The 22,733-nt window shown below is 44.0% G+C and overlaps 1 protein-coding gene across 1 annotated transcript in view; it reads right to left on the bottom strand.

Annotated features, from left to right (window-relative positions):
• Positions 1–3,337: 3,337 nt before the first annotated feature.
• Positions 3,338–22,733, bottom strand: part of LOC149281424 (immunoglobulin-like domain-containing receptor 2) — a 66,549-nt gene continuing 47,153 nt past the window's right edge. Inside the window, exons 5-10 of the mRNA XM_089499284.1 lie at positions 10,783–10,929; positions 10,302–10,472; positions 7,100–7,216; positions 5,779–5,983; positions 4,667–5,294; positions 3,338–3,373 (exon numbers count right to left, since the gene is read on the bottom strand). Coding sequence (XP_089355410.1) covers positions 3,338–3,373; positions 4,667–5,294; positions 5,779–5,983; positions 7,100–7,216; positions 10,302–10,472; positions 10,783–10,929 — 1,304 coding nt within the window. The remainder of the gene's footprint in view (positions 3,374–4,666; positions 5,295–5,778; positions 5,984–7,099; positions 7,217–10,301; positions 10,473–10,782; positions 10,930–22,733) is intronic.

Here is a 22,733-nt window from a genome sequence, read left to right as displayed (position 1 = left end):
TCATGCCAGATTGTTATTTAAATTCTCAATATTCTCTATAATTATTTTCACAGGGATGGAAAAAAAAAATTATCTTGGATTTTTTTTTCTTTTTTAAAATTTACTCCGAGTTTCTAAAAACCTAGGAACTGTTTTGTTTTATTGATTTATCAAGGACTTTTTAACCAACCAGAATATCACAGATTCCTATAGCCCAGGATTTTAGATTCGATTTATTTTAGCGAGTGCGTGAGATCATACATGCGAAAGATATAATTCCACTTGGGCAAGATATACGCCCTAATGGTATTAATCCCGCCTAACCAACAAATAGCCAATTTCGACCAGTCCTTCAGGACTTTATTTTTATATTTTAAGAGCGATAGAACATGTATTGCCATTATTCTTTTGGGAGTAATTTTGATGGCCAAGTAGTTATGATTTTCCTTTGCCCATATAAAGTCAAAACTGACTTAATATATAATTTATAATCCTTTATAATCTTCAGGTTTAATATTCTTGGACATGACCTCCGTATAGTTTATATTGAATTTATAATCTGAGTATTTGCCAATTTTGAATATAACACAATATTTATTTATTTAAAGTATATAACAGGATTATTTATTAAAATATTAAATATTTTTTATATAAAGATATAAAACCCTCCCAGCTCCAGTTGAAAGGGGACAATTATTTTTTTTAAAGAACATATACGTTTTGTCAGGGAACTTAAAAAGCAATATTAGAATTAAAATTTAAAAACATTTTCTGCAGTTTTACCCATTATAAAATGGTGCAATACTAATGTTTTTTTGGTATTTATGGTCAGTTTTTGCATATTTCAAATGAAGTTTTGATTTGCTGGATTTGCAGCCAGAAAATTCCAATTACATTTTCTATAAATTAAAAAAATATACATATCTCTTCTATTGTTTCTGAACGTTGTCCATTGGTTGAGGCCACCCCTCGTAATGCATCAGTCAGTAAATATTTCTCTATCCCTCCTAGTACCTTCTCCAAAGTAGATTTGTTTTTATATTACCCTATTAACCCCTTAAGGACACTGGGTTGTCCTTAAACCCATTAAAAACAATGAATTGTGAGCCCGTACACGTACGGGCTTTGTCATGAAGGGGTTAACAATATGTATTTATTTTACTCTCACGTATAAGTATGTCCTCTTATTGACTTCGTACTTTACTTGATGAAACTGCAACTCGATTCCTTTTCCCGTCGATAAATGCGGTCGTTTTATATACAGACAAAGAAATAAAACAGGGCAACCGTATATTCTGCAATACATTTTATGACAATATCAGATTGAAGCTTCAGAGAATAAAAATACAACCTTACTATAAGAACAACAACAAAGTATAACCTATTTTTTTAATACAAGAAATAATTGCCAGCTGTATACAACGTTCACAGTACTTTTTCAGAGGACTCTGCAAACAGCAAATTCATACAAAATAGTATATATTTTAATATTACCAGCCCTTCTGCAAATTGAAAGACTAATATATATATATATATATATATATATATATACACATACAAATTAATGGAATCAGGGACCCACCTCATAGATTGTTCTGATTTAGAACTACTTACCCATGATTAAGCTTTGTATCCCTGTGTATGTGTTTCACGTTCGGCCATGCTGAATACAAAAAGGTCAGCACCGTATGAGAATACAAAAATAATCTGAATCGAGTATTTCCAGTGGTTGCAATGTCAGTCAGTTCTACAATAATGTTGTACTTATTTCCAAAATATTTTAAAAGAAATATATGTATATATATTTTTTTGTAATGCGTGTCCACTAGATCCACCGCCTTAGAGACATTATATAAAAATGTATCCTCTGCAGGAACCTTTAATTCAAAAAATGATTACGTGTCTCTAAGAAAAACAGAATTGCAGTATTGTAAAAAAAGAATAAAAGGCTAAACTTGAGGGGGGCTTTCTAAATCACAAAAAATCAGCAAGTGCAAAAGTGCAGATTTCATGTGCTCTAAATACCAATAAAAACTAGCAAAATATATTTTTTTTTATTTACTAAAAATGTTGGAAGTTGGTGTTTACCAATTATTTCACTACTTTTTATTATTTTGATTAATAGTTTGAATTTCTTTACTCAATCCGACTTAATTCCGCCGCTATATTTAAAATGGACCGGATTCAGTGTACGCTACCGAATGAACGGCATGCATGAGTGAATGATGATTCCATGAAGTAAAATGCATTGGTGTGGGAATTAGGGTACGCATTACTTATTGTGATTTGCAGTCTCATATTTCAATGGAAACAAGCAACCCCCGAAAATAGCTATTTTTTTTATGGCAATAAAGAATGACCATTGCTCAATTCTCATGAGAAACCATTTTTGTTTTTAAGTAGTGTAGAGAAGGTCAGCATTCATTCGCAATTAAAAAAGAATAGTGAAATAAATTCTAAAATTGAAATTATTCCTATCATATAGAGTATTCTAGAAAATCTGCCATTAAATCACTAAATTACATTTTAACTGACTTTCAAAACATCAAAAAATAAGAAAATAAGACACCCCATATATTACATTCATTATAGAAAGCCCTACATCTTCTCTATGAAATTTCTCTATTCTCTTTCTTACTATGGAGTAACTTAAAAATTCTAGAGTACAAAACAAAGAATTTGCCCGTAATTTCTGCTGAAATACTGCTATAAATACCAGAGGTTTAAAGAAAAAATACTTACAAATTTAAATGACACTATAGAAACATAATGTGAACAGAAAAGAAGGGATTTGTAGAAAGTGGACAACGAAAAAATGGAAAGTTCAACCAAAGGTGTTACTTCTAATTAGCCAAAAAAAACATGAGAGGTACATGGTTAGCACCCTTCCGATGTAAACAGAAGATACACAAAGACATCACTCGTCCGTAGTGTGGACAGTGGCAATGAGAGGCACAGAGAGGTTTCATGGTACAAAGATAACACTGTTTGAGTGTGAGACATAAGGAACGTTGGAGAATGGAGGCAAATATCACCCCTACAAAATGATTAATTAGTAGGAGTAAGGCTAGTCCTCACACAATCGCAAATTGTTGGAAACTGATAAAATGTGGTGTCCCACAATTCCATCAGACCTATGTTTGAGGTCCATAAGTGGTTGGCTAGGATACCCTGCAGGAGACCATTGATTCCAAATTTTTGGCACATGGTCTCCTGTTCTGTTGGGCAAACAGGCTAAAGATCTTCAGCGTCAAGAAGGGAAATCCTTGGAGCACAGTGGCTCAGAGTTCTGTCTTTCGTGACCAGGACTGCCTCAGTGCCTCCTCCAATCAGAATCTTCCTTAGGTCTTTAACGGTGTCAGACAACGAGGGACATCCTGTTTGGGAAATCACCCTGTGAAAAATAATAAACAGTAAGATATGAACATGACCAAATGGAAAACCAAAAAAAAACCAAAAAGATAAACCTCTCCTAGTCTTGCGATAAGACAAGTGAAAACACCCCGCTTCCAGGCCAGCCCCAATTTAAAGGTTTTAACCCAATGCACGCATGATTGGAACAGGTATGTTAAAATACACAATACACGGATTACGATGGAGTGGACGTGGAAATGACTAACGTTGATACGCCGTCTTTCAAGGGCCGCTCTGAAACCGAATCAGACTTTAGAAGCGTAATGCGACTCGTGATGGCGATACACGGATGGTGACAATGAAAACGATGGATCTCGTCTTTTTTTTTCTGGATTGTTACAGTAATAAGCTGAAATACTGACTTTTTTGTGTCTTCCTCAGTGGATGTTTCTCTCAATGATTGTGTAAACCCACATGGAAAATATATAGAAAAACAATTAACTATATTTTTTTAAATGTACTATATTATGGATTCTTTCACACATTGACCTTCACAATTAAGCAGCTGCCACCGGTTACCCTTTCAGGTTTAAAATATATTTGGCAATAATATCGAAAGTTGCAGCGACACAATCAGTTATTCTGTTACCTGTACGATTAAATGCTAAATATATTTAATATAGTCAAGGAAAGGGGCCGATATCTGATATTTCACACTAAAAGTAGATTCTTCTGTTGCGGTTTTAGTTCCTCAAGCAATGCGGATTAATTGACTTGGTTTCTACCACAATTGACCCTGAGTTCCAGAACAACAAGGAAATAACAACAGAATAACCTAAAAAAGAGTGAAGCCACTCCAAAAAAAATGTATTTGTTTATTTGTTTACAAAGAAATTTGACTTAATCAAATGTCCCAATTTCAACCATGCCCGAACAAGACAAATTACAACTGGAGTTTCAATGTACATTATATATATATTTATAATAAAAAAACATAGTTAAACACCCAATGTCGAAAGCATGGAATTTTGTTAAACAGCCCGTGTTGTTGTTGTTGTTGTTGTTTTTATTGACATACTCAAAAAGTGGACAATAACACGTGCCCTTTTGAAATGTGCTCAGACAATATTTAAGGTACAATGGCTGTTTTTATACAGCATGCATTTTCCATTTGCATCATGTTAATGATCCACAAACATCTTAAAATGGCACAATATTTCATATAATAAACGTCCTCACACACGCAGACTCCCACTCTTTATATTTTTGACAATGCCCTCCAACCCCATTTGGCCTGTGACCCATTCATGTAAAAAAAGAAGGCTTTTCTCACTGTTTTACTGGGCTGCTCCTTTTTCTTCCTCTTGTCTGAGGCGTTGAGATAGGAGTGCTCCCTGGAACGATATGGGAGAGCCCTGGCAAGCTCTCGCTCACTGTATGGAGGAAGTGAGTCTTCTTCCTCTACTTTGTGGTCTTTCCCATCTCCAGTCTTGAACGTTGGAGATCGGCCATAGCTGCGACTTGAATTTTGCCGCAAGCTCAGTTTGGATGGGGTCACAATAGTTTCCTCGAGGCCCCTTGATTTCCTTTCGAGAACGCTGCTAAGATAAGCATCGTCATAGCTTTGTCCCATTCTGGTTATCCTTTTGGGCAGATGCTTGTCCTCTGGAGCTCGTATCCTAGAAGGGCTGAACGACCAGCCTCTTTCATTGTCTGAAAATAGTTCTCTTCCATGGTTTCGTTTTCCATAGTAGTCATCGGACGAGCTGTCGTGGTAGAGGGATCTTCCTCTCAACTCTGATCTCTCGAACCTGGGCGCTGAACTTGGTCCGCGACTGTCAGACCTTCGAGATCTCTGTTTGTAGGTGTCTGCAAATGCAGCTAATTCATCCGTAGACACGGCTTGGACTGCCATGGGAAATGACTTTCTTTCTAAGACCTCAGATGTAGGTCTCTGGAGACTGTGGAAAGAAAATAACAATAAAAATGACATTCTATCCAATAATTATTTAATTAATATTCCACTCCAGCCTATTTTCATGGTATATAGAGGAACATATTGCAGTTAACCAGTTAGTGGCTGCCATAATCTCTAACTAGAAAACAGGGTTTTTGTTTTTTTTACAGAAGTTGTAAAGCATCCAAAAAGCAAGCAGCATCCTAACAATTACTGCTCCATAATAAATAGTTCATTATCATTCTAATGTTAACGATCCCAAGAAAGTGAAATGCGTCGGCAGATGGAATAGACCTGATTTTAATGTTATGGTGTAAGAGAATATTTCCAAAACATTGACTACTGACTTTTTTCAGCCAAATACCTCTGATATTGACCTCACCCAACCACCAATGTGATTTCTTTCTTTCTAATTATTATTACTATTATTTATTGTTTTATATAGCGCCATCATATTCCCTCCTCCTCGCAGGACATACAACACTTACCTACTCCTGAAGTTTTCTCTCTCATCCCTTAATTTGGAACAGGTCGAGGGCCTTGCTGTTGCACCAACTACCCCAGACCAGTACTCTGCATCTCCATCGATGTTGCAACTGGATGGCAGTGGTTTTCTGCGCCCTTGTCGATAGGAGCGGTTAAAATGTGAGTTGTCTTCGTGCAGTGAACTGAGCTCTGAAATAGTGTGGCTATCTGAGGAAACAAGTAGGTTGCAGCTGACAAAACGATAATACTTTGAAATTAAAAATATATATGAGAAAACCTCAACCCCGGGCCGGAATGGCAATGTCGAGGTGGCCCTGGTGCTTTAAGTCCAGCAGCCATCTGATGACGTAAGTGTGGCCGGGCATATCCAGCCGCTGGCCACATGCTGCAGCACCCGATAGCACCTTATGGACATTTTCTTATGGATATCATTGAAGAAAGATTAACCCCTTAAGGACAATGGGCGGTCCCTAAACCCATTGAAAACAATGCATTTTGAGCCCGTACATGTACGGGCTTTGCCATTAAGGGGTTAAGTAGAACACCAGTTGGTTTCTTTAGTTATAGCTGCTTGTACCGATACAAGTGGGGTTTCCTAAGCTGATATGTGATGGGGCTCCTCTCAAATTATTCTACACACAGTATTCATCGGCTTGCAAAAAATGGCCAAAGAGGTTAAAAAAATCTCCCTAATTTACTAGCTTACTAGGGTCATTAGCGGGAATTGGAAATGTCAGTTTATGAAGAGCAGTAAAGATGTGAAATCCGCTGCTCAGACTCTATATATAAGACACAGATATTGTGTCTTTAAAATATTTTAAAATATTTAAGTAAGGGTCGAAAGTTGACCCACGAGGGGGGGGATTCTTCATATCCAGAAGAACAATTTTCTTGCTATCTTCTAGATTAATGAAAACAGAAACATGACTTGTAAAAGGCTGAATTTGGTGGACTTCCATATTTTCCTTAATGATCGGCGTTTCACTATTTTCAGAATGTTTTGTTGTGCTTCGAAAGGATCCACCATTTGCTTAACTACGTGCTTACGATTCAAGAAGAACAATCGTTTGATTGAGCTCAGTTATTTATATACATCTACCTTTATCTTTGGGTTTTTTTTCCCCATTTACTTAACACTTTAGATTCCTTTAACATACCATAAAAAGGTAAGAAGGCAACATGGTAGCTGTTAGAGAAGGTGACTCACTGTGTGGGTGTTCGCCTAATTATTATTAAGAACATGACTCAAATCGATCAGCCCCGGCTTAAGAACCATTATAATCACTCAACTCTTAACATTCTGCTCGTGAAAGTAATGCTTACATCTCTCTCTCATTCTCCGAGCTGGATCAAACTGGGCCAGTTCTTTTTCCACGTAGTACAGAACTTTCATGGAATCTCGCTCCTTGTCGGCCTGAATTCGGTACCCTTTGCGCACAGCTGAAAATAGTAGAATATTTTACTTCTTAGAAAAAAAAATACATTTCAGGAGTAGCATTTACGAAAATGACGGAAGAAATAAAATAAGAATGTACACCAATCAGCCATAACATTATGACCACCTGCCTAATATTGTGTAGGTCTCCCTTTTGACCCGTCGAGGCGCGGACTCCACTAGACCTCTGAAGCTGCGCTGTGGGATCCAGCACCAAGACGTTAGCAGCAGATCTTTTAAATCCTGTAAGCTGCGGCCTCCATGGATGTATCTGGGTGCCGCGTGTCCTCCAGGTAAGCGACGCACCCGGCCATCCACTGATGTAAAAGAAAATGTGATTCATCAGACCGGCCGCCTTCTTCCAATGCTCCGCGGTCCGGTTCTTCTGCTCACGTGCCCATTGTAGGCGCTTTCGGCAGTGGTCGGGGGTCAGCGTGGTCACCCTGACTGGTCTGCGGCTACGCGGCCCCCGTACACAACAAACTGCGATGCTCTGCGTGTTCTGACTCTTTTCTATCAGAACCAGCATTCATTTTTTCAGCAGTTTGAGCAACAGGAGCTCGTTTGTTGGATTTGATTCCTGGGTACTACGTGTACCAATGAGCCTTGGCCGCCCACGACCCTGTCGCCGGGTCACCGCTTTTCCTTCCTTGGACCACTTTTGAAACAGACCTCTGCAGACGAGAATCCCCCACAAGAGCTGCGGTTTTGGAGATGTTCTGACCCAGTTGTCCAGCCATCACGATTTGCTTCTTGTCGAAGTCGCTCCGATCCTTACGCTGCCTATTTTTCCTGCCTTTAACATCAACTTTGAGGACAAAATGTTCACTCGCTGCGTAATAATACAACCCCCCCCCACTGACAGATGCCATAATAACAGGATTATCATTGTTTTTGCTTCAAAATGCCGCCTGGGGCGAATTTAAAAATGCCGCCCCCCCCCTTATCTACCCTTCCTCTCCCTCCGTCCCTGCCGTCCCCCCCCCATTATCTACCCTCCCCCCCCATTATCTACCCTTCCCCCCCTTGTACTTACCTTTCAGCAGTCCTGCGGCGAGTCTCCCTGTTCGGTCTCGGTGCCAACTTGTAATGCTGAGTGCCGGAAATCTTCCGGCACTCAGCATTACAAGCCGGCACCGAGACCGAACAGGAAGACTCGCCGCAGACGAGAGAGAGAGGGGCGCCGAGCGGGTACTGACAGCTTGGTAAGCGAAAACCACTCGGCGCCCCTTTCTCTGTCTTTCGCTTTAAAAAAAAAAAAAAGGGGGCTTGGGGCGGCAAAGTGCCGCCCCTTCAAAAGTGCCGCCTGGAGCGGTTGCCCCACTCGGCTCTATTGTCGGGCCGGCCCTGCTTCACCTGTCAGCGGTCATAATGTTATAGCTGATCCGTGTGATCTGAAACCATAATATTTGAATCATATGTTAAAAAATATATTTATTAAAAAATGTTGCTTCAATTTGGTAGTTACTGGTTTAGTCATGAGTGAAAAATAACAACAAATAATAAAAATGGCAAAAAAAAAACCCTCAATGAGACAAAATAAATGCAAAACCAAATGTAACTAATTTGTCTGTGATGAGCAGTGTTATTATGGAAATGCACATCGGCTACAAATTAGGAGACACTAATAACCAAATAAAATGCAAGGAAGAAATGTTCTTGTTGTTTTTGTTAGATTCGAGCATATAAGTGGAAATGGATGTATTAGTGAATATCTGTGTCACGAGAATGTTCCAAGGATATGTAATTTACTAAAATGTATCACATTAAATGTGCTGTTTACTTAATTATTATTTTTAAAGTTATCTTTCCCATATAAAAAGTATGTTGTTGTTTTTTTTTCCCTGTTGACATCCTGAGGATCACCTCGAATTATTGTAATGTTAATGTAGAGGACAGGTCCACCTTAAATTAGAAATCGGCTCCTATATGTGTTATAGATGTGGACCTTGAGCCAAACCAAGGCATAGCCAGATCAAAGGCTCGGCTTACCAAGGTGGACTTTCCAAATACACCCAAAGGCAATATTGGTGGAGATGTCTCATGCCTTGGAACAAGTCGGGCTGAGCCATGAGTTGGACATGAGCCAACACCGACTCGATTCATTGATTCTTCCCTGCTTTGGGTAGACTGGATGCCAACGCGCGGCAGCGTGGGAAAGCTCAACTTCAAGACCTGTAAGTCAAGCTAAAGCATGCAAGCTGAGCTGCCACTCACTTCCAAGGAAGCTCAACTGGAGCCGTCATGGACTACTGCGAAAGAGCGGCTACTATCCAAAAGTATTCTGCCGGCGTCCGTAGAAGGCAGGATAAAAGTGAGACAGAAGTCTTATTTCCCAAATGAAAAACTTATAGTACTTATATTCTTTTCTAAAGTCTGGATACTGTAAGCATTAAAAGATTACTTGCAATTACTTGGCTTTCTAGTCCAACTAATTCGAACGCTCTGTTCAGGTCTACTAAAGAAGCATATACTGAATAATTCCACGGTAATCGCCGGCTGTTCATTTAATAACACATTTTCATTGTTTTTTGGATGATAGCCAAAGGAACCCATGAGAACTCTTAACATTATCAGTATCGTGTGCCGAGGAAAACGTAACGGATCCAAGTGGAGCTTGAAACATCGGGAGCAACAAGGCTGCATATAATAAATATTAAAAGTGTAATTAAAATATACATAAAAATTAGGTATTTTATTATATTTAAGGGTTATAAAGCCTTTGGAAATTTTATATATATATATACACAAGATGTGCCGATTCCAGCTGTAATTTAAAGCACGTTCTATACCTGCAGCTCTAACGACATCTCTGCCTTCGCCAAGGCTGCGTGTCGAACATTTCTGCTGACAAGGCAGAATCCACAAGACTGATCGCGAATAACGATGCTGGCTTACAGCCAACGCGATCACAGAGAAGAGTCCAGGAGAATTCAAAATAAGGAACTTAAAAATGATTTAAATAAATCTATTAAAAGGAAAAAGTTATATTTTTTCAGTATCAGAAATAAGACCATTGGAAAAGAAACCACCTTATTATTGAACAATAATTGTTATGTTGTTTTTAATGTGATTGTCCGTGCAAATTACCATTCTGGCTGCCTAGCGAGTCGCTTTGCACGAGCGGAGGGACGTGCTGCTTTTCCATTAGCATCGGCGCCGGCACGGGTGGCGCAGGAACGGTGGAGATGTAGTATGGAGGGCAGGCGGTCGGGATTGTCGGAGGGTAGCCGACTTTGGCTGCCTTGCCTGCTTCATACACTGTAGAATACAAAAGGATTTCGAATGACGTGCGTTACAAAGAATATCTCACAAATTAAATGAAACCGACATAAACTACGTCCCGTGTTGGTGCCGTTCCACCGCTCAGGGAAGAAATACTTCCAAACATCTCAGCCTCTGACTCTCTAGGTTTAGATTATGATCCCTTGTCCCAACATTTCGCCTCGTTACCGTCTTTCCTCCAAGCTATACGTTTTGAGAGGTTTTAGGCTTTCCTGATACTTTTTGCATCGTTATAACGGCCCTTCTATGGACTTTCCCCCAAAACATCTCCATCTTGGTTACTCACAGGCCCTCGGGCAGCAGCAGGTCTCCGGGCAGAAAGGACATCGGACGTAACAGCAGCAGCTGTGAGGACAACACTGACACCAGCAAATCCCCACCATCACGAAGAACAGCACAGTGCCGAGTATCACCAGGCATACGAAAGCCCATTCTGAAATGGTAAAAAGAAATTGGCGGTGAGGAGTCGCAGAAAATCAAAAGAACACAGACTTGGATTCACCAGCCTAAGGGAACACCATGACTTGGACCAAGGCTAAGTGCCGCCCGATAAATGGAAATTGGCAAACTATACCAACACGGGTAAACTTACCAGGGTCTTCTGCTTTATATGGGTCTGGAGTAGCATTTGGACATCCCTACCCCCTGCCCAGGTCTCTCCCACCCTCTGCCAGGGGAATGTTGGCACCTTTTGGCCCTGGGGGCAAGTAAAGCCAAGTGGGACCCCATGCCCCCCCCCCATCACTCACACAATTGTACAATTCACACATCCAAACCCTTCACGCTACATCTTTGTAATATGCACAAAAAAATTAACTATGGCGTCTGTAAAATGCGGGGTAATTGAATAATTGGGAGATTGGTAAAAATGACTTTGTTACTGTGTATAAAAAACTAGATTATTCGGTGCTTAAAATCAGAAAATGAATGCATTAAAACGTCCTATAGCTCCAGCTTTTACTTTAAAACCAGTGTAATTGTTTTAGAGATTTTTGATTAAAATATATATATATTTATATATTTTTTAACCTAGAGGAGTCTTCTACCAAAGAGAAGAAATAACCTGAAGGGGAACAGACATTGTTTTTTGGTTGGTGTGCGCTAAGTAGTAAAAAACGTACATAAAGTGTTAAATGTACACGTTCTCTGTATGTACAGCATTTTTAAAACATGGGGTACAATAAATGTAAATAACCCTTTTAAGCGAGCAAGACAAAAAATAACCGCATCATCATTCTAAGGATCTACGCTCCACAAGGAGAAAAAAAATCCAATAAAAGCCATTTTCAGACAATCTTTCGCGATTTCTTTTCTAAGCGCTCGTACTTTTCGCTGTCACAATTTCACATGAAGCTTTATAGTGATACGGCGCACATCAAAGGAGGTAACGGACTCCCTATTTCTGTAGCCTGAGGATGTTCCTCCCCGTCAGTCTGCCAGGGCCTCCTGGGTGCCCCCCTGACGCGCCGGACCACCAGCATCGCCTTTCGCGGGGAGTACTGGATGCTTAGCCTTTTCTCGGCCCTTAATTTAAAAAGACTCTGAAAATGCCACTTAATTTCAAATCAAGTTTTATTGAGGGTTTTTCAAAAATTTCAAAGGGGGAGGAGGAGAGGGATAGGGTACAGAAGAAAAAAAAGGGGGGGGGGAGTAGGGGCAGGAGAGGGACACACGGATCCATCAAGAGCAGTCATTGTACAGAACCAGGGCCGGACTGGCCCACCGGGATACCGGGAAATTTCCCGGTGGGCCGGAAGGTCCGTGGGCTGGGCGGCCGGCAGACTAACCATGAAGACAGCCGCTGCAAATGGCATTGACCGCCTCCCTCGGTGCCAGGGGCGGGCTGTGCAGGGGGGCAATTGCCCCCCAGGCTGCCCGAAATCTGATCAAAGCGGCCGCTGGGTGCTGACGCGGCCGGCCGGCATCAGCACCCAGCAGCCGTGTGCGATGGCCGTCTAGTGATGGGAGCAGTGTGAGGGGTGAAAGCTCCGCCCCCTCGCACTGACCTTTCACCCCTCACTCTGCTCCCATCACTATGCGGCCATCAGATTGCTGGGAATGTAATCTGAACGGCCGGTGCGTGCTGATGCCGCCGGCCGCCTCTGCTTTAATACTTTTTTTTTACTTTATATGGCAAGCCGATCCAGCTTACCATATAAATAAAAAAAAAGTGTTAAAGTAGCTCCGGCCGGCGGCATCAGCACGCACCGGCTGTTTAGATTACATTCCCAGCAGTCTGATGGCTGCATAGTGATGGGAGCAGCGTGAGGTGGAAGCTCCGCCCCCTCGCACTCAGACTGCTGCAGCACCGGATGTCAGGTCAGTGGCATCCTGTCAGCATAGAGGAGAACAGTGTGCAGCTACCAGGAAGTCAAGAGAAGTAGAAGGTGAGTAAAATAATGTATTTTTTGTACTGTATAATGTTTTTTGTATTTGTTAAAAACAAAAAAAATCGGCATGTGTGTGTATGTAAGTGTGTCCCCCTATATGCCACTCTGCCTCCAGAAATGCCTTATACCCCCCTATATGCCACTCTGTCCCATGATATGCCTTTTAACCCCCTATATGCCAGAGTGGCATATAGGGGTATAAGGCATTTCTGGATGCAGAGTGGCATAAAGGGGGTTAAAAGGTATATCATGGGGCAGAGGAGCATATAGGAGGGTATAAAGCATATCGGGGAGGCAGAGTGGCATATAGGGGGCATAAGGCTTTTCTGGAGGCAGAGTGCCCCCTTCATGCCACTCTGCCTCCAGAAATGCCTTATACCCCCTATATGCCACTCTGTCCCATGATATGCCTTTTAACCCCCTATATGGCAGAGTGGCATATAGGGGGTTAGAAGGCATATCATGGGACAGAGTGGCATATATTATTTTTTATTTAATATGGCAAGCTGGATCGGCTTGCCATATAAAGTAAACAAAAATGTCCCATGATATGCCTTTTAACCCCCTATATGGCAGAGTGGCATATAGGGGGTTAGAAGGCATATCATGGGACAGAGTGGCATATAGGAGGGTTGAGGCATATCAGGGAGGCAGAGTGGCATATAGGGGGGTATAAGGCTTTTCTGGAGGCAGAGTGCCCCATGATATGCCTTTTAACCCCCTTTATTCCACTCTGCCTCCAGAAATGCCTTATACCCCCCTATATGCCACTCTGTCCCATGATATGCCTTTTAACCCCCTATATGCCAGAGTGGCATATAGGGGTATAAGGCATTTCTGGATGCAGAGTGACAAATAATGAGATAAAAAGAATGGCGAATAGTGTGACGCGGGTATGTATAAGGGGTGCGTGTGGGTATAAGAGCTTCACCGTGAGATAAGCTATATGGGGCTGGTCTCCAAATTTTTCCAGGGCTGCTTTTCAGTCCCAGTCCGGCCCTGTACAGAACGAGACACATCATATAATTACAGAGGCAAAATGACGAGAGTAGCAGGCACATATCGAAGGAGCAAATGAGGCGCAACAAAGTACAATTCGAAGCGGCTCAGGAGCCGAACCGTGAGAAAACAAAGGTGCAATGCGGAAATAGCACGGAGGGAAGCCTAAAAGGTACCCCGGGCCACATAAGCGAGCCAGTGGAACCATGTGGCTGTATATCTCTCTCTCTGGTGCAGAGAAACAGCAGAGAGATCCTCAATTATCCTAATCTCTTCCACTCGGGACGGGGATTGCGTTTGTTTCCACAATAGGGGAATGAGACCCTTAGCAGCATCCAGTAAATGTCTAACAACAGATTTCTTGTAACTGGAGACCGAGTGTGTAGTGTGGTGTAATAGCATGGGCATGGACTGGAATGGCGGGGGGGAGTCAGAGAGCCCCGAGAGCACCCGGTGAACGTCCGTCCAAAAGCCTCTAATGCCGGGGCAATCCCACCAGATGTGGATCAAGGAACCCCCGTCCTCCCCACATCGCCAGCATCTATCAGGGGTATTGGGGAACATAAGGTGGAGCCGCTGGGGCGTCCGATACCAACGCGACAAAAGTTTGTAGTTTGTCTCCTGGGTTTTAGAAGCCCTGGAGCTTTTGTGTGTGAAGATAAAGATCCTCTCCCAGTCCGCATCCGAAAGGAGCACGTCACATTGGGATTCCCAGACCTGGCAGAAAGACGGCTTCGAGGCATGGACAGAGTCGAGAAGGAGTGAGTAGAGCAAGGAGACAGCCCCCTTCGGCGGGCGATCCCCCACACACCAGGTTTAAAAGCGAGTCGGGTCTCGGCGCAGGCAGCGCTGATTAGGAAGGTGAGTAATATAGTGCGTTACTTGATGATGGGTAAAGCGCTCCAGCCATGTAGGGCTAGCGCCCGTTTGCAGCAACTCCAAAGGCAAAACACGACCATCCCTCAGGAGCCCCCGGATGCGAATAGGCAGGGGTAGCCCCAGGTACCCCCGATCACCCCAGGTCCGCCCCGGCGCAAGGTCCGGGTTGTTCCACAGGGGCAGCAAAGGGGAGGGCGACGAGGAGAACGGGGCGCCACGGCCCACCGCCATAGTCGCAGAGATAAAGGGGCCTGCGCCTACGCCGTGGCCCGCCCTGGGGCCCCATACTTTGCCCCGCGCAGAGCCCAACTCCAGAGCAACCCAGGGTTTGGCGTGTGCAGGTGAGAGGTTCCAGTCTATGACCCGGAGAAGATGAGTGGCCTGGTAATATTTATGGAAGTCCGGTAGCGCGAGCCCTCCCCTGGATTTGGAGCGGACAAGCTGCGAAAACTTCTGTCTGGGGCTCCTACCCCCCCAAACGAAACCAGTGACCGCGCGACGGAGAGAAGTGAAGAAATCTCGGGGCATCTGAATTGGCAAGGTCTGAAATAAGTACAAGACCCGGGGTAGCAAGTTCATTTTTACAACGTTGACCCGTACCATCCAGGAGCGAAAGAGAGGCGACCACCGCTTAAGGTCCTCCGCCATTCTAAGCAGTAAAGGGGTAAAGTTAGCCCGAAAGAGGTGGTCAGGGTCAGACGTCAGCCAGACCCCCAAATACTTCATCTGCTCCGGGCACCAGCGAAAAGGAAAGCTAGAGGCAAGGTGCAGGACCTGAGGCGAGGGCACCGAAATGTTAAGTATTTCAGATTTAGAGAAGTTTATTTTCAGATTCGAGAGCTCTCCGTAAGAGCGAAATTCCTCAAGAATGTTGGGCAAGGAAACCACTGGGCGATAGACCACAAAGAGCAGGTCATCCGCATAGGCGGCCACCTTGTGCTGCACACCCCCGTCATCAAAGCCTAATATGTCGGGATTTGAGCGAATGGCTTCAAGGAAAGGTTCCAGAGTGAGCACGAACAACAGAGGGGACAAGGGACACCCCTGCCTCGTGCCGTTCCCGATCGAGACCGGGGGCGACAAAACGCCATTGACCCGAACGCAGGCCGTGGGGGAGTCGTAAAGGGCCGAAACCCACTTCAACATGGCAGGGCCCAGTCCCTGGTGTTGCAGAGTAGCGTGCAGAAACGTCCAGTCCACCCTGTCGAATGCTTTTTCAGCATCGGTGGACAGGAGCAGAATGGGGCGAGTCTCCGCCTGCGCTCTGTGGATGATGTTCAAAAGACGTATAGTGTTGTCACGGGCCTCACGGCGGGGGACGAACCCCGCTTGGTCTGGGTGGACCAGCTGGGGAAGGAAACGAGCCAGTCGCAGCGCCACGGTCTTAGCGAGGAGATTAAGGTCGGCGTTTAGCAATGATATGGGCCTGTAGCTCTGACAGAGGCAGAGGTCCTTGCCCTCCGTAAGCAGCACCGTAACTGTGGCTGCCAGTGTCTGGGGAGGAAACCTATGGCCCTCCTGAATGGAATTGATAGCCCTAAGGAAATGGGGGAGGAGCCTCTCAGAAAAAGTTCTATAGTACCCTAAAGGCAACCCGTCCGGACCCGGGCACTTCCCCCTCTGGGAAGCCTTCAGCGCCGCAGAGAGCTCCTCGGCAGAGATCGGCTCCTCGTCAGGGGCGAGTCTGCGCCTAACGTGACGGGAGAGATATCGGTGAAGCAACTCCTGTCTGGCTGGTGAGCCCAACTGAGATCCCGGTTGGTGAATATTATAGAGGGATGTGTAATAGGCGTGAAAAGCCTCCACAATTTTGGAGAAGAAGGAGGACACTTCGCCAGTGGCGGTCCGTATCCTATGGATATGCGGGGGCCTCCTATGCGGATTTAGCGTCCTTGCCAGGAGCCTACCACATTTGTTTCCATGCTCCTGAAAAAATTTACGATTGTACAGCGAAGCCCGCCTAAAGCGAGAGTTTAAAATGTCTGCAAGTTGGCCCCGTAGAGAGGACAGTTCGCCGTAAGAAGCATCAGAGAGGGTTTGTTTATGAGTGGTTTCCAGGTGTGCGATGCGGGAGGTGAGGCGCTCTATCTCCTGAGTACTAGCTTTCTTTCTCTGCGCCCCTTGTTGTATAAAAAATCCCCGAATCCCACATTTATGGGCCTCCTAGACAACCAGAGGGGGCGTCTCCTGCGCAGAATTTGCACTAAAGTACCGTTCTAGTTCTAACCCTGTATGCCACTTAATTTCACATCTCAGGAACGAGTGCCTGGAAGTAAAAGCCACTCAGACATTGTTATGAATTCTTTAAAAAAAAAAAAAAACTATTATACACTAACCATTACAAAAAAAATCCAAAAACCTAATAATACAAAAAAACCAATACCATAATTCCAATTATTTTTCAAACTATATAAATTTACTATATTTTTATTATCAACTTATCATACCCAAAAACTACCATACATAAAATCAAACAAAATGTATCTATTTCACATAAAAGTAATAAATTAGTACCAAAAAAAACCAAATATATAAATATATCTTACAGAAGAAATACTTCATATATCTCATTTTTATTTATCCAATATAATAAATAGAAACCATTTATTACAAACTTATCTCATAACTATACCAACATCCCAACAAACTTTATTTTACTATTTTACAAATATATCATATAACAATAATACAATCAATATGGATTTCCACAATACCATATTTTTAACCCCATATCATTACTGTAACAATTATCCTACAACATTTAATCTTAAATAAAAAAAAAATTAACAAACATTTTAACAAAATAAATAATTTTAAAAACTATTTGTTATATAGTCCAACAAAAATAAATAAATATATCCAAAAATCACTAATTATATAAAATATTTTTACACATCCGCCTATCTGAGTGAACTGACGTCTGTCCATAAAAGTCATACCATACTCTGCCATTATAGACCCACCGGCCACAAGAAGGGACATCGCATTCTGCGTGGTTTTGGCTTCCAGGTCGCAGAACGCTGGACAGAAAAATAATGGGATGAGCGTTCATGCACACACAACACTCACCGCCATACTGGGATGCCACAGCAACCAGCATTTCAGTAAGTATAATATTATATATATATATATATATATATATATATACACACACACACCGGTATATATATATATATATATATATATATTGCTAGATCCTGTGGATCCTGTAACCCACACTTTTTGGATGGCATGTCTTCTTTAATGTGGCTCTATCCTAAATCCCTGTTTAACTCGGAGTGCTGAGATTTCATTTTAGGAACTTAATCTTTAAAAAAGGAGACGAGACCGCAGCTTTTGGACCAACTACAGTAACAAAGCACACACGACATACGGTAGTTTCCATATAAAAGGAATCCGGATTTTCCTTTTTTTGCCTTTTTCACCATATGCCAAAAAATGGTTATTAGTCTAGGCCTGGGAGTTTAAAAGTACCGTATTTGCTCGATTATAAGACGACCCTGATTATAAGACGACCCCCCAAAATCTGAATATTATTTTATGAAAAAAAGAAAAAGCCTGAATAGAAGACGACCCTATAGGAAAAGTTTTACCAGTAAATGGTTATTCATGTAAACTATGTGAACAATTGTTTGTTAATAAAAGCTATGATTGAGAAAAATATTTTGTTTTTATTTCCTTTTTTTTCAACCTGCCCCCCCAGTTATGCACATCTGCCCCCAGGCTTGCCACTCTGCCCCAGAAATGCCTTATACCCCATATATACTGTGCCCCATGATATGCCTTTTAACCCTCTAAATGCCACTGTGCCCCATGATACACCTTTTAACCCTCTTAATGCCACTGTGCCCCATGATATGCATTTGCCGGATGTGACCTGTCCGGCCGGCTTACAGAATGCCGTCAGTGAATGAATCAGGATCCGGATCTCGTTCAGTGAATCCTCCGCTTCCCTCGCTTACTCAGCTGCTTGTAATTCCCGGTTTTGATGGAAACCGGTTAAACTTGTCTGGCAAGGAACAGACTTGACCGGTTTCTCTTTAAGTCGGAAGTAAATTCACTAAAGCAGGAGTTTGCTGCCCCCACGGGTAGGGCTCAGCCAGCCCTGGATACTCTATACTTAAACTTGTAAGGTGACTTTCAATGGGTTAACTGTATGAACAATCCACCTGCAATCTCCTGTTTTAGATAAAACATCTCTCAGTTAAAGGGGCATTAATACCCGGTGACGTACTCTGGACTAGGCCGGCAAGTACAGAAGGGCAGCTGCCCCCCCCCCCAACATGGTGCCACTGTCTCTGATCTCCCCGATTTACACCATGCCGTCTCGGCACAGCTTCCATACCATGTTTTACAAGACGCTTTGCGCCTTGAATTCACTGAGCACCGGCATATGATGTCATAGCTCAGTGTTCCGCAGTGAAAATGGCGGTCATGGAAAGGGGGTGGCTGGAGGCGCTTCCCTGTCTTAGACCTACGACAGCACCCAAGGGTAAATACATCTCTGGCGATGGCAACCTTCTGTGTTCGAGATCCGTCAGCCAAACCGTGTTCGTTTCACTGGTCCTTGCATGAAGCAATAGTCATTTATTGCGCTGGTGGCCGTTTCCCGAGCAGGTTACATCATGGAAGACGGCCAGGCTTTTGGCGCATACATTCCTCCCGTAGCAGCGGAACTTAGGACAGAACCCTGCTGAGATCCATCTGTGCCCTGGCATGCCAGCTCACTAGACGGGCTATCATGCCATCGGAATGAAAGGAGGGAGACCTGGGCATTCGCTAAATATATTCTGTGGAGAACGGCGGGGCTGGAATATTTTATGTTTTCTTTTTAGTAAAACAAGCTGTTGCAAGATTTTTCTTTTCTGTGAAGTCCAGGATTTTGGTACAAAGCTTGAAATAGCTAAAAATACATAGTAACAGTAATAGATCATTTTTACATTATTTTACTGAATCTCTTTAAACAATAATAACAGGGACACTCCGGCTATTATAGGCACTTTAATAAATATGATAGCTGGGTGGTCATTTTAAATTGTTGTGGTGTCCCCCCTTGCTGAATCCCCCCCATATGTATTTGCTCAGGGGTAGGCCTAGAGTTAATGCTGCCTGGGTGCAGTGTCTCTCCTAGCCCATAACTAAAACACAAGCACATCCTAACACACAAAGTAACTCTAACACCATACACTTACACAAACCTATCTCTCTCTCTCCTCTCCCCCGCACCACTAATCCCAAACTCACCCTCGACAATCTAGCACCATATGCTGACGCACACGCTAACACACATACTAACGCCAAATACCAACACACTCACGCTAACTCCATACAACATAAAAGTCCATTAATACGATCAGGGGTGTGTAGCTGTGAAAGTTATTATTATCTCAACAACTAGATGCGAGATCAAGTTCATTCACGTTATACACAACTCTGCATGCAAAACGGACATTAATCTAGAATGAGCCGCCACAGAAATGTTTTTATTTTTGTGTAAATGTGGGAATTAGGGAAATAATCGAAATTGATTAATAACACAGTCAAGAACAGTTAATGAACTACGACTAAACACTGCTTTGTAGCCGGGAAAGTGGATGTTGCTTGCTGGCCGATCGCCAACAGGCGTATTTAGGAGAAATCAAGGAATACGGACGACTCAGGTATAGGGCTGCAACTAACGATTATTTTAATAATCGATTAGTTGGCCGATAATTTTTTTGATTAATCGATTAATCAATTTTATTTAAAATAATGTAATAAAAAGACTTACAATTTACACTTTCATCTCTTTATTGCAATGGCCTCTCTCTATTCACCTTCTTATTTTACTGACATAATAATAAAAGCTACAAGAACCCAAACACAGTGTTTCTCAAACTAGGTTTTAATACAAAGTTATTAGTAAATATTAATAAATATCTTAACTATTTTTCATATTTAATAAAAACTGCGAAAAAAGCCTTGTTTATAGTTTCTTTTATTTACCAAATTGCCCCCAGTTATGCACATCTGGCCCCCAGCTTGCCACTCTGCCCCCAGATATGCCGTTTACCTCCTATATGCCAGAGATTCCACTGTGCCCCCTGATATGCCACTGTGCCCCCGATATGCCTTATACTCCTTATATGCCAGTGATATGCAACTGAGCCCCCTGATATACCTTTTACCCCTAGATTTGTCTTATGCCCCCCTGATATGCCTAATACCCCCTATATGCTACTGTGCTCCCTGATATGCCCTATAACTTCCAATATGCCACTCGCCCCCATTTATGCCTTATACCTCCCTATATGCCACTGTGCATCCTGATATGCCACTCCGCCCCCCATAAATGCCCTGCACCACCCTGAAATTCATTATGCTCCCTGATTCACCACTCTGCCTCCCCCAGATATGCCACTCTGAAATTCATTATACCCCCCATACACCACTCTACCTCCCCCTATACACCACTCTAACTCCCCCAGATATGCCATTCTGCCTCCCTGAAAATCATTACACCCCCATACACCACTCTGCTACCCTGGAATTTATTATACCCCCCATACACCACTATAACTCACCTATACACCACTCTGCCTCCTCCCCCCTCCCATACACCACTCTGCCTCCTCCCCCCCTCCCATACTCCACTCTGCCTCCTCCCCCCCTCCCATACACCACTCTGCCTCCCCCCCCCTCCCATACACCACTCTGCCTCCTCCCCCCTCCCATACTCCACTCTGCCTCCTCCCCCCTCCCCTACACCACTCTGCCTCTATCTCCCCCTCCCATACATCACTCTGCCTCCTCCCCCCTCCCATACACCACTCTGCCTCCTCCCTTCTCCCATACTCCACTCTGCCTCCTCCCCCCTCCCATACTCCACTCTGCCTCCTCCCCCCCTCCCATACACCACTCTGCCTCCTCCTTCTCCCATACTCCACTCTGCCTCCCCCCCTCCCATACACCACTCTGCCTCCTCCCCCCTCCCCTACACCACTCTGCCTCCTCCCCCTCCCACACACCACTCTGCCTCTCTCCCCCCCTCCCATATACTACTCTGCCTCTCTCCCCCCCTCCCATACACCACTCTGCCTCTCTCTCCCCCTCCCATACATCACTCTGCCTCTCTCCCCCCTCCCATACACCACTCTGCCTCTCTCCCCCCTCCCATACACAACTCTGCCTCTCTCCCCCCTCCCATACATCACTCTGCCTCTCTCCCCCCCTCCCATACACCACTCTGCCTCTCTCCCCCCTCCCATACACAACTCTGCCTCTCTCCCCCCTCCCATACACCACTCTGCCTCCTCCCCCCTCCCATACACCACTCTGCCTCCTCCCCCTCCCATACACCACTCTGCCTCTCTCCCCCCTCCCATATACTACTCTGCCTCTCTCCCCCTCCCATACATCACTCTGCCTCTCTCCCCCCTCCCATACACCACTCTGCCTCTCTCCCCCCTCCCATACACCACTCTGCCTCCTCCCCCCTCCCCTACACCACTCTGCCTCCTCCCCCTCCCACACACCACTCTGCCTCTCTCCCCCCTCCCATATACTACTCTGCCTCTCTCCCCCCTCCCATACACCACTCTGCCTCTCTCTCCCCCTCCCATACATCACTCTGCCTTTCTCCCCCCTCCCATACATCACTCTGCCTCTCTCCCCCCTCCCATACACCACTCTGCCTCCTCCCCCCTCCCATACACCACTCTGCCTCCTCCCCCTCCCATACACCACTCTGCCTCTCTCCCCCTCCCATACATAACTCTGCCTCTCCCCCCCCCTCCCATACACCACTCTGCCTCTCTCTCCCCTCCCATACACCACTCTGCCTCTCTCCCCCCCTCCCATACACCACTCTGCCTCTCTCCCCCCTCCCATACACCACTCTACCTCTCTCCCCCCTCCCATACACCACTCTGCCTCTCTCCCCCTCCCATACATCACTCTGCCTCTCTCCCCCCTCCCATACACCACTCTG

The sequence above is a fragment of the Sceloporus occidentalis genome, unplaced genomic scaffold (assembly GCF_023333645.1).
Source record: "Sceloporus occidentalis isolate IW3139 unplaced genomic scaffold, rSceOcc1.0.p SCAF_132, whole genome shotgun sequence".
In the NCBI taxonomy this organism is placed as follows: domain Eukaryota; kingdom Metazoa; phylum Chordata; class Lepidosauria; order Squamata; family Phrynosomatidae; genus Sceloporus; species Sceloporus occidentalis.
Note: the sequence above shows the minus strand (reverse complement) of the source record. Positions and strands in the feature narration are given on the sequence as shown.